This window comes from Panthera tigris, chromosome E2 (assembly GCF_018350195.1).
Source record: "Panthera tigris isolate Pti1 chromosome E2, P.tigris_Pti1_mat1.1, whole genome shotgun sequence".
In the NCBI taxonomy this organism is placed as follows: domain Eukaryota; kingdom Metazoa; phylum Chordata; class Mammalia; order Carnivora; family Felidae; genus Panthera; species Panthera tigris.
In genome coordinates, this window is record NC_056674.1 from 9,036,839 (window position 1) to 9,048,689 (window position 11,851).

Here is an 11,851-nt window from a genome sequence, read left to right on the forward strand (position 1 = left end):
AAAGAAAAAAAGTATATTCAAATACGGGTTGACTGTGGGGCGCCTGGGTAGCTCATTAGGTTGGGCGACCGACTTGGGCTCGGGTCATGATCTCGCGACTCACCAGTTCGAGCCCCGCATCGGGCTCTGTGCTGACAGCTCGGAGCCTGGAGCCTGCTTCGGATTCTCTCTGTCTCTCTGCTCCTCCCCTGCTCACGTTCTCTTTCTCTCAAAAATAAATAAACGTTAAAATTTTCTTGAAAAAAAAAAAAAATAGGGGTTGATTGCAACCCCCTCATTCATCCCTACCTGCTACCCTCTTTCGAGGCCTTTTTCCCAAGTCCTTTCTCATTTACGTGATCTATTTACAGACGTTTACAGCGAGAGCTTTTCCTTATCACCCAGGGATCGAGATATGCGGAGGTTTCTTTCTGTTCCTGGCCTTGCCTCTCTCACCTCGAACTGCTTATCCTCGTCAGCGTTCCGTGACAGTACCTATTAAAATGCACGAAAGCAAAAGAACGAACAGAAACAAAACTTCCATGTAAGTTCTGGTACAGCAGTTGCGTGGCTGGAACAGAAGCTGGGTGGGGGTGGGGAGGAGGGCGTATTTCAATGGATTCCCCTTCGCCGCGCGGATTCCAGCGCATGCGCTCTCCAGCAGGGCCCAGCTCCCCATGGGCGCCCTATAATCGGGGAGGCCCGGCCGGCCTGGGGTGTCAGAGGAGGGGCCCTCCCGCGTCGGGGGGCGTGAGCGGGGCGGGGCCGGAACGTCTTTCTTCTGGGCGGCGCCCCGGGCGGGTACAGTTTGCCCGCCGCACCCGACCATGGCCGCAGCCGCGCTGGGGCAGGTGGGTTCGCGGCCCCGGGCCGGGGCAGGGTTGGGTGGGGAGAGAGGCTGGGGGAAACCCCTCCGGGAGGCCCACTTCCGGGAGGCCCACCAGCTCCCGGCTCGTCCGGCTTTGCGCCGCTCCCTCGGTGCTCGGGTTCCGCTGCGGGGCGCCGAGGAGGAGGGGGCCCCGTGGCCGGGAGCACGAGGCTGTAAGGACAGGGTGGTGGGACCGGGACGCCGACCGGAGGTATGTGGGGGGAAACACGGAGGAGGGCAGAGGTAATGGGACAGGCTCTGGACTGGGGTGGGTAGGGGGGGACTAAGGAGGGAAGAGTCAGCGCGTGGGGGCGTCGGGAAAAGACACCCCGAACCCCGAGGGCTGGGGGTAGGATGAAGGCACAGATCTCAGGTCTGGACTGGGAATTGGGCCCAAGGCCCGATTTTCTTGGAATTAGAAGGTTAAGATTTATGTGGAATGTTGTGTCCCAGAAACCTCTTATCTGAAAGTCTGCGTCCGGGTTGGAAGTCGAGGCAGCTTCTCACTGTCAAAGTGACAGATCGTCCTGGCAAGAATGGGAGGGGCTGTTCTTCCTGATAAGATGCCAGTGAGCAGAGTTTTGGAGAGTATGATTTTAGAGAATCAAGTTTCTCGGCGAGGAGAGAAATAGTAACAGCTCAAAGAAGGGATCTTTAGAACCCGGGACAGCTGCTGCTTAACCTTGGGGAAAGTGTTTTTCGCGGTAAGTCTGCACCTGACTGTCTGGGACTCTTATGCCAGCGTGGTGGATAGATAGGGCAGATTTTTACGTTTCGGAGTCTTGGTGACGGATGCTGGGCTGTGACAGGGACAACTGGGGCTTTGACGGGGACATTCCTGGGCTGTGGTGGGAAAGTCCTGGGCGGTGATGGGGACAGTTTGGGAGAGTCTTGAGCTATCATGGGACGGACCTGGTCTGTGATGTGACAGTCCCAGGCTACAATGGGACGGTTCTCCATGTGATGGGATCAGTCCTGGGCCATGACAAGGACAATTTGGGGGCTTTGACTGGGAGCGTTTGGGGCTGGGGTAGGGACAGTCTCTGGCTGAGACGAGGACAGCACTGCATTATGAGGGGGACTCTTCCTGGGCTGAGATGTGGGGGGCCGTCTGAAGTGTGAAAGACAGGGCTGAACTATGACAAAAGACAGTCCTGGGCCTTGCTGGGAGGACAGTCCCGCATGGGGACAGTCCTAGGCTGTAATGGGGACACAGGGGAGGCTCCATCGTGTTGCAGAGCCCTGCCCTGTGCCCCTCCGCTCCCCCCCCTTGTTTCTTAATTCAGCCCCCACCCTTTTACACCCTTTGTCCCAACAGCCCATATACCACCTGAGGGTATCCCTTGGGTCCGATCCCCGTGGCGTGGTGTGTCAGAAGGTGCAGTGCCTTCCCTGAGCTGAGCTGAGACCCCCGTGCCTGCAGAAATGTCCTGGGAAGACGAAGACAGCTTCTCTCAGGACAACAGGGTCTTGATGGCCAGTGCAGATTTATAATCTGGACACTGTCCGGCCCCTTCTCTGTGCCCTGTGGGAGAGGTAGAGATATCTCTATCTCCTGGGTATCTCTGTCTGTAAATATCGCTGAGACAGCTTGTTTCCTGGTGTCGGCTTCGCTCGTTTCCCCGGGTCTTCTTTCACTTTGTGCTGTCACCTGAAGCCTGGTCTCTGTCCACTTCTTCCTCCTTCCCTCAGCGTCTCTATATCTCACCCTCGGAATTTTTCTGGATTTCTCCAGACTTGACTTGACGTGAGTTTGTCTCCCTATCTGTCTCTCGTATCGGTCTGTCTTTATGATCGAATCTCTTTTGGCATCTCTTGTTCCTGATTTCTTGTTCTTCTCAGTTTTGTCTTCAGTTTGTCTTTTTAAAGGCTTTATGTGTAAGTAATCTCTCCACCCAGCGCGAGGCTCAACCCTCCAGCTCACCAACCCCAGATCAAGAGTCCCACGTTCCTCCGGCTGAGCCAGCCAGGCGGCCCCTGAGTTTTGTTTTCTGTTTCCATTGGTCTCTTTCTCATTCTTGCTCTTCCCTCTCTTTTATTTTGTTTTTCTCCATGTGGCTCCTTCTGAGGGCCACTCTCCTGCCCGGATACCGCCGTCTCCGCCCTGGGTGGCCATGCTGTCTCCATGCTGTGCAGTCCGGTTCCCTCCCGGACAGAAGCGTGGCCACAGACTTGTGTGGGCGACACAGCGCCACCTAGAGGCCATGCCGCAGACCCACACCCTGCTCAGCCCGGCGGCTCTTGGGCCCCACGCTCTCCAGCCCCACTCCTCTGACTTCAGGGCCCAGACTTTAGGACCTGGCAGCCCAGCACCCCCCATTTCCCCAGGACTCACCTACTGACCAGTGACTGCTGCCATTCATGTTCACGTCCGCTCACCCAGCGCACAGGGCAGGAGCAGGCTACGTCCGCTGTTGTGGTGGCCCGAACCTCATGACCCAGCTGCTTTCCTGCCAGGCTGGGAAGGAGGCACTGTGAGGTCAAAGAATACTGGGGAGAGGCCACCCTGATGGGCACGGACAGACCTGCTCTCCCTTGTTTGCCTCAGGCAGGACCACAAGTGTTGATCTGAGCGGGGTCTCTGTCAATGACTAGGGGACGCCCCCCAGGCCCATGTGGTCGCCTCAGCCCTGGGATCCGTAGGGAATTAGAATCATTGGTGTCTGAGGTATGGGGTTGGGAGCCTCAGGTAATCTGAGGCCTGAGAATAAGGCCTTGGAGTCCTGGGTCTGAAGGAGAAGGAGGCTGGGGCCTGGACTCCTTGGTCTGGGGGAAGAGGGGCCTGGGGTTCTGGACTCTTGGATCTGAGGGAGGAGGGGCCTGGGGTCCTGGACTCTTGGATCTGAGGGAGGAGGGGGCTGGGAGCCCGGATTCCTGAGTCTGAGGGAGGAGCAAGCTGTGGGCCTGGACTCCTGGGTCTGGGGTAAGGGGAAGCTGGAGGTCAGGACTCCTGGGTCTGAGGGAGGAGGGGACTACAGGCCTGGGCTCCTGGGTTTGGGGTAGGAGGGGGCTGGGGGTCTGGACTCCTGGGCCTGAGGGAGGAGGGGCTGGGGACTGCGTCTCCTGGGTCTGAGGAGTCCAGAGTTCTGGGTCTGAGGGAGGAGGGGGCGGGGGGCCCAGCTTCTGGGTTCTGGGGAGTTATGGCCTATAGGTTCCTCAGTTTTCTAACTCTTATCAGGATTTGGGTCCCCCAGGGAGGCCTTCACTTACCTGTGCACTTTCCCTCGGTCGGTTGTCTTCTGTCTGAGCTGATTTCAGGGCTGGGGACAAAGTTCCCCGGGGTGGGAGGTGCCTGTGTTTAACTTTGCCCTGGTAAGGAGGGAACAGAAGCTGATTCAGCTTTTTCTAGGGATTTCCCTCGCGAGGGCAGGGAGGGGACTTGGCCTCCTTCGGGATTCCCTCCCGCTATACGCTGATCTGAGAGGGGGGCAGACTTGGCCAGGGCCACATGCCCCGTCTAGAATGCACCGGGCCTGGGATAGAGCAGGCCAGAGGGACCTCCCAAGTGCAGGAAGTGGCAAAGCGAGCGCCAGGGTCCCCTGCTCGCTGTCTCTCTGTCTCTCTCCTGGCCTCACTACCTTTCTTACTTCTGTCCCCCCCCCCCTCCTCCAGATTTGGGCCCGCAAACTCCTCCCTGTCTCTTGGCTCCTGTGTGGCCCCAGAAGATACGCCTCATCCAACTTCAAGGTGAATGGACGGGAGTATACTTTTGGATCTCCAGGAGGGGCTGGGGCCTGGACGACTTACTGGGTCTGAGGGAGGAGGGGACTGAGGGCGAGGACCCTTAGGTTTGAGGGAGGGGCCGGCAGCTGGATTTGGGCATCTCCAGAAGGGTCCAGGGTCCAAAGGTGAAGGTGGTCGGCAACGGGCTGGCCTCATAGTCCGCCATAAGGCTGTGGGAGAGATTGGATACTGCGTGTCCCAGAAGCCTCTGGGGCCCCAGAGGTTCATGGGGGTTGTAGTTTTTCCGTTTGAGGTTGGGCCCGGAGTTCAGGATACCCGGGTCCCCCGTCTCTTCTCAGGCTGCTGACCTGCAGCTGGAAATAACACGGGAGCCTCATGAGAAGCCCGACCCCAGCAAGCCCCTGGTGTTTGGGAAGAATTTCACCGACCACATGCTGATGGTGGAATGGACCGAGAAGAAGGGCTGGGGCCAGCCCCGTATCCAGCCCTTCCAGAACCTCATGCTGCACCCAGCCTGCTCCGGCCTCCACTACTCGCTACAGGCATGGCGCCCGACCTCTGTCCCCGTCGTTCTGCATCTGTTCCCTCTTGCCGCGTGCACCGCCCTGGGTTTGTTTTCCGTGTGTCCCTTCCTTCTCGGGTCCCTCGTATTCCAGGCCGAGCCCCGGGCTGGGTGATGCTGGGTTCCCCGAGATGAACAGACCCAGTTCTCGCCTTTGAAACCCCCGTGTTTTGGTTACAGCGCAGCATGATCGTGATGGGGGGGGGGGGGTGGGGAGGCACCTGAGGCGTCGTGGAAGCCAGAGGAGGCACGGATCCTACCTGTCACTTGAAAGAAATAGGGTCTCTTCTGGCGGAGGGAAGCTGAGAGGGTGTTAGCAGGAGACAGAGCAGCTAGTACAAAGACTCGGGACAAAGGAGAGCCCGGCGTACTGGGGGGATTTGGGGACTGGAGTGAGGCAGAGGAGGCTAAGGATACCCTCAGGGCCACAGAGGAGCTGTGGGGCCGGCACCTTGTCGAGGGCCCTGGGAGCCACGGAGGGCTCGAGCGCAAGCAGGGGAGGGTCAGAGAGACACGGCGACAGAATCCGAAGCAGGGTCCGGACTCTGAGCTGCCAGCACAGAGCCCGACGCGGGGCTGGAACCCACGAACCGCGAGATCACGACCTGAGCCGAAGTCGGACGCTTAACCGACTGAGCCACCCAGGCGCCCCAAGGCATTACATTTTAATTAAATAATTAAATTTACTTTGGAAGAAAAAAGAATGCGATAACTGCCCCCCCCCTTCCCCACTTCATCGGCTAGCACACGTGTCGATCACTGTCTCATTTCATCTGGACTCCATTCTCTGTGCCCCTTTCTGTAAGATTTTTGAAGCAAATCCTGGAAGTTGTACCATTACGTCCGTAGCTGTTCCGGTGCTTCTCAAACACAAGGATTCTTTAAAACCAGAGCTTCCACACCATTGTTGTTCCCGAGAAATCGTACCATGTAACATGGAAAGGGTTTAAGCAGGGTGTTGTCTCTGTACCCCTGTCTCTGGGTCTCTCTGGCTGTTACTGGCGTCGCTGTCTCTTCTCTTTCCTTCCTCTGTGTGCTCCCTTGTTAGTCTCTCCCCAGCCCCGTCTCTGCATCCGTGTCCGTGTCCTTGTGTATCAGGCTCTGATCTGGTGTCTCTCGATGTCTCCCATGGCTCTCTGAGGTGGTCTCTGAGCGGAGCCACCTACGCCCCTGTCCCAGCAGCTCTTTGAGGGCATGAAGGCGTTCAAAGGCAGCGACCAGCAGGTGCGCCTCTTCAGACCCTGGCTCAACATGGACCGGATGCTGCGCTCGGCCCTGCGCCTCTGCCTGCCGGTGAGGGGCCGTGGCTGGCCCCCCGGGGGGGGATGGGGGGGCGCAGGGGGTCCCCCTGACTCATGGGAATCCTGCCCAGAGTTTTGACAAGGTCGAGTTGCTGGAGTGTATCCGCCGGCTGGTAGAAGTGGACAAAGACTGGGTCCCTGATGACACCAATGCGAGCCTCTATGTGCGGCCTGTGATCATTGGAAATGAGGTGGGCCTGACTCCGGCGCGGGATGGATGTGGGGCGGAAGGCGGGGGGGTCTGCTGAGGGGCAGCGGTGGGAACTCCAGGGGAGAGGGAGGGGCTGGGCTGGGGGCCTGGACTCCTGGGTCCCTGATGCCCCCTTCTGCCCACTGCAGCCCTCACTGGGTGTCGCCCGTTCCTCACAAGCTCTCCTGTTTGTCATTCTCTGCCCTGTGGGCCCGTACTTCCCTGGAGATGCCGTGGACCCTGTCTCCCTCCTAGCCGACCCGACATTCATCCGGGCCTGGGTGGGTGGGGTCGGTGACTACAAGGTCGGGGGGTAAGTAGTCCCTCCCCCAACCCCACATGTCCTGTGCCCTGGATTTCAGAGGCACTGGGTGTCGATTTGTGTCTTTGGATGTCCACTGTCCTTCCCCTCTTACTTCACATACCTGGGACAGCTCTGCTTGCCCGTGGGATGTGATGTTGGCACTGGTGGGGGGAGGGGGCTCTAGGGGAGAGGGTCTGTGCTAAGCATTGTGGACAAGTCGGCTCAGAATTAGGAAGGGGTGGGGTGCCTGGGTGGCTCAGTCGGTTAAATGTCCAACTGCCGCTCAGGTCGTGATCTCATGGTTTGTGAGCTCGGGCCCCACATCAGGCTCTGTGCTGACAGCTCAGAGCCTGGAGCCTTGCTTCAGATTCTGTCTCCTTCTCTCTCTGCCCCTCCCCTGCTCATGCTCTCTCTCTCTCAAAAATAGATAATTATTAACATTAAAAAAAAAAAAGTATTAGGAAGGGGTTGGGTGAAAGGCAGTGGGGAAACTAGGATCGGCCCCCTGGGAAGCTCCAGAAATGACGTTTATACTTAGCTCATTGGTGTCTCCCCCACGCAGGCTCCCCTGAACACCCAAGCTCAGCCAGCACCCCACCTCCCGACCCCCATGCTCAGCTCTCACAGTCCCCTGGGGCCTCCAATGATCATCCCCCCCTCTGTGTGGGCTTTCTGGGTAAATCTGTCCTGCCAGGGGCCTTGGCCTTGGCGGGGAAGGTCTCCCACGTGGTGATCCCGACAGAAGGTGGGGTACAGGCGTGTTGGGAGAGTGAATGTGGCCCCAGCTGGGAGTTTCATTCAGGTCCTTTCAACCTTGTGAGGTCTCCTGAGGGCCAGGCCCTGTGCTGGGTGAAGCTGGGGACACGGATGAATCAGGTCCGGGCCCTGCCCTCCGGGGCCTCCCAGGCTGGTGGGAGCCCCTGCGTGTGCTGTGATGGAACTGGCTGGGGGCGTCGTAAGAGTTCACAGAGGAGGTGGTTGCCCCTCAGCGGAGTCTGAGGAAGAAGACGGCTCCCCGGTCAACCCCGTTGCCCTCTCCCAGGAATTACGGGCCCACAGTGTTGGTGCAGGAGGAGGCGAAAAAGAGGGGCTGCGAACAGGTCCTCTGGCTCTATGGGCCCGACCACCAGCTCACCGAGGTGGGCACCATGAACATCTTTATCTACTGGACCTACGAGGATGGGGGTGAGCCCTCCCCTGACCCAACACAGGCCCTGGCGGGCGCGGGCTATCATCACTCCTAGCAGATCGCAGATGTGGGGGCGGGGTAGGGGGTCCGGATGGCTCCTAAGGGGATGGCAGGGTGTGAGGGGACACCCCCATCCTTATACTTGCCCCAGTGCTGGAACTGGTGACCCCCTCGCTGGACGGTATCATCCTGCCTGGAGTAGTCAGACAGAGTCTGCTGGACCTGGCCAGGACCTGGGTGAGGGCGCGGCGTCTGCGGGAACGATGGGATCCTGCGGGGGCTGCGGGCCAGAACCTTCAGGGGGAAATGGGCGGGGGACGCCGTGGCGCACTGGCACCCGCCCCTTCTCTCCGGCGGTGTCTCCTCGGGTCTCTTTCTCACCCTTCTTGGGGAGGCGGGGGAGGCCGGGCTCCGCGGCAGCGCAGCCCCCCGGGCGCCTGTGTATCGCCCCGCAGGGTGAGTTCCGGGTCGTAGAGCGGAAGATCACCATGAAGGAGCTGTTGCGGGCGCTGGACGAGGGACGGGTCCGGGAAGTCTTTGGCTCGGGCACCGCTTGCCAGGTCTGCCCTGTCCACCGGATCGTGTACCAAGGGAAGGTGAGGTGGGGCTGCCGTTGGGGGCGGGAGGGAAGAAGGCGGCGCGCGGCCCGGGCCTCACGGCGCTTTGTCCTCCAGCACTTACACATTCCCACCATGGAAAACGGGCCTGAGCTTATCCACCGCTTCCTGAACGAGCTGAGGGCCATCCAGGTGAGGTGCACCCGCCGGGCAATGGGCTGGATGGGTGCTCCCCAGGGAAGGTCACGTCCCGTGAGCCTCCTTCCCCCCCCCACCCCCCGCCGCAGGCCGAAGAGCCGAAAACGGCCCCTGCCATCGGCCTCTGGGCCCCAGACGGGCTCCTTTTCCGTGAGCCTCTGTGGCCTCGAACACTCTTTGGCGGGAAATGACCCTTTCCTGGGAGCCTCTAGAACCCTGGCTCGAGAACTCGCCTTCCCTGCCCTTGTGCCTCCAAGGGGGGGGGGGGGGTCCTTCCGGTGGGGGCACTCCCTTCCCATGAACCTCTGGGACTTCCGGTGGGTATTTGGCCCGGAAGCCCGCCCCGCGTGGTGGCCCTGGAGCCCTGGGCTCTCCTTTTGGCCTGAGGACCCTCCTACCGGCCTCTGGACCTCAGCCCCCACTGTGGCCCAGGAATATCTCCTCTCCTAAGCCCCTGGAGGTGTTTGCATTTCATCTCGGCCGAGAGAGCTTTCCTGGAAAGCTCCGGGCCCCTTTCCATGGCACTCGACCTAGAACTACATTTCCTGTGAGCTTCGGTAAAGTCCTGTGCCTCGGGACCTAGAACTACACGTCTCTGGACTTTCTGGGCCTTCCCTGCCGGAGAGGATTTTTTTCCCCTAGAGCCTTCGGGGGCCTGACAGTGACCCTTGGCGGAACTACATCGCCGTCGGGCCTCTGCGCCATCTCGGCCCCGATTCCCCTTTCCCTATAGCGGTAGGCAGTCTCCCGGGAAGTGGACTACATTTCCCATGGAGTCGTGGGGGCGCAACTCCACAACCCTTTAGCGTGGGACGCCCCAGGGCTTGCTGGGAGTTGCAGTGTGGCTTTCCTCTCACGGCCCACCTCTGTCGTCCCGCAGTACGGAACGGGAACCCACGAGTGGATGCTCCCGGTGTGACGCTAAAGACTGACCTACCTCCCCTCCGACCCACTGACCCGTAGCATCTAGTCCTCGCCGGAACCTCGCCTCCCTACCCTTGACTCACCTCAAGTGCAATATGAAATTAAAGGCCAGGGGGAGCCGGGACGCCTGGGTCTCTGGCGCCCCCGCGTGGTCTCTACACTCCCAAAGCCATAAGGGCCCTACCCAGGCGTCTGGGCCCCAGCCCCGCCTCTCAGGCCTTTGCGGGGGGCATCTGGACTCCCCGCTGCTCCGTTTCCTGGGGTCGAGGATGCACTTTGGCCCCCCAGCTCCTCATCTCTCCGTTCTCAGGCCGGATCTCCCGGTGCTGCTGTTGATTTTTTTTTTTTTTTTCCCTCTTGCTGCAATTTTGAAATAAAATGCCAAAGAACAAAACATCAGCTTGTCATCCCCGATGACGCACCTCAGGGACTCCAGGGTTTCAACCAGGAATCCCTGTCCTGGGCCCTTTTCATTTTCAAAGACCCAGCGATGGGAGCTCCCAGTGTCCTGGCCGTTTCTCTGACGTGGAAGCTTTTTCCGCCTCCTCATAAACTGAGTTTGGCCTCTTGGCCCAAGAATTCGCGCTTCCTCTATCTACTTCCCCATCTTTGGGACAGCCCCACTGTACATCTAGTCACTAGGCCAGATGCCTCGGCCCTGCCCCTCTTCCCCTGCCAAAGCCCATCGGACTCAAGCCCTGTCCTCCTGTCCCCAAATCCGCCCTGTGGGTCTCCTCTGGGCCCCCTCGGCCCCGCTTCAACGCAGTTCTCTTCTGCCTGGACCCTGGCCCTAGCCTGCTCCCTGGCATCCACTTTGGCCCCCAGAGGGTCTTTGTGTATCAAGAGCTGCCCCTCCCCTGCTTGCTCTCTTCCAAGGGCTTCCCAGCACCCATGGCCAGTACCGCAGATAGTGGGTCCTGGTGACTGTGGAGTGAGGCAAGGTACAATACCCTTGGATGGGGTCAACGTCAGAAGTCTGTCTATAAAACATAGTCACCATTACCTCCCTGTGTCGTGCCTCGTAGCCAGATCTTGGCTCTTTTACACACATACTTTAATTATTAATGTGTGTAGGTGTAGAGAGAGCCGGACGTTAGGACCAGGCATATCCAGCTGGTCACAGGTGTGTCATCTGCCGGGTGTGTGACCTTGGGCCTGTCGCTTTATCTCTGACCCCCTTTGCTAGAGGGAGACCCACGGGGGACTATTGAGCAGGCAAGGTCTGTGGCCTACCCAGCAACCATCCGCTTTGGAATAAAATTCTGATTTGTTGATAACCACTGGCAAACCCTCTCACCCCCTTTTGTCAATGATTGCTTGCTTGGGAGAAGGTCCAGGATGCAAGGGGAAATTCTCATGGTTCGTGAGTTCGAGCCCCGCCTCGGGGTCTCTGCTGTCCTCACTAAGCCCGCTTTGGATCCTCTGGCCCCCTCTCTCTCTGCCCGTCCCCTGCTTGTGCTCTCTCAAAAATAGACCTTAAAAAAAAAGAAAGGAACACAACGCTTCTCTCAAAAAAATAAAATCTTAGCTATTCGTTTTTTAGCTGTGTGAATTTCGGCAAAGGGACAGCCTCTCTGGGTCTTAGTTTCCCCATCTATAAAATGGGGGTGAGGAGAGTACCTTACTCATAAGTTTGTTGGGGGGGGGGGATTAAATAGAATAGTTGTGCCTGGCACACTGGAACCAGGCAGGGCTTGGGAGGCTGGGGGGGGGGGGGGGGGGGGGAAGGGCCCTGAAGGACTTTTTTTTTTTCTTGCCAGAAGGATCTTTAGGCCCACTCAGGAACCAGGGGAAGGGAATTAATCCATGCCACAAACTTTCCTACTGTGTGTTAGGTAGGCCCTGGGCTGGGACGGGAGACCCAGCAGAGTCTAGATGAGGACAAGACTGCCCTCTCGCCAGTCATATTCCAGTGGGGTAGGGGTGGGTGACAAAGTAAACACAACACCCTGGTAAAATCAATATTATAAATTATATAATTTCTATTGTATAGTATTATATATATAATTTAAAAAAAATTAGTAAGTGAACTCTACCCCCAACTTGGGGCTCGAACTCATGACCCCGAGGTCAAGAGTCTCATGCTCTACTGACG

General features: G+C 58.6%; 1 protein-coding gene across 1 annotated transcript; it reads left to right on the forward strand.

Annotated features, from left to right (window-relative positions):
• The first annotated feature begins 699 nt into the window (after positions 1–699).
• Positions 700–11,180, forward strand: BCAT2 (branched chain amino acid transaminase 2). The gene is made up of 11 exons (XM_042968802.1): positions 700–830; positions 4,460–4,534; positions 4,870–5,073; positions 6,276–6,386; positions 6,466–6,585; positions 6,734–6,897; positions 7,931–8,073; positions 8,229–8,314; positions 8,533–8,673; positions 8,752–8,826; positions 9,713–11,180. The coding sequence occupies exons 1-11, from the start codon at positions 807–809 to the stop codon at positions 9,749–9,751; spliced, it is 1,182 nt and encodes a 393-aa protein (XP_042824736.1). The 5' UTR covers positions 700–806; the 3' UTR covers positions 9,752–11,180.
• The last annotated feature ends 671 nt before the right edge of the window (positions 11,181–11,851 follow it).

Bases quoted from the DNA above. Each gene is read 5' to 3' on its own strand.
- BCAT2 (XM_042968802.1), top strand. From the start codon at position 807: ATGGCCGCAGCCGCGCTGGGGCAG. The intron at 4,535-4,869 runs GTGAATGGACGG...GTCTCTTCTCAG, and splicing joins ACGCCTCATCCAACTTCAAG to GCTGCTGACCTGCAGCTGGA. The intron at 8,074-8,228 runs GTGAGCCCTCCC...TACTTGCCCCAG, and splicing joins CTGGACCTACGAGGATGGGG to TGCTGGAACTGGTGACCCCC.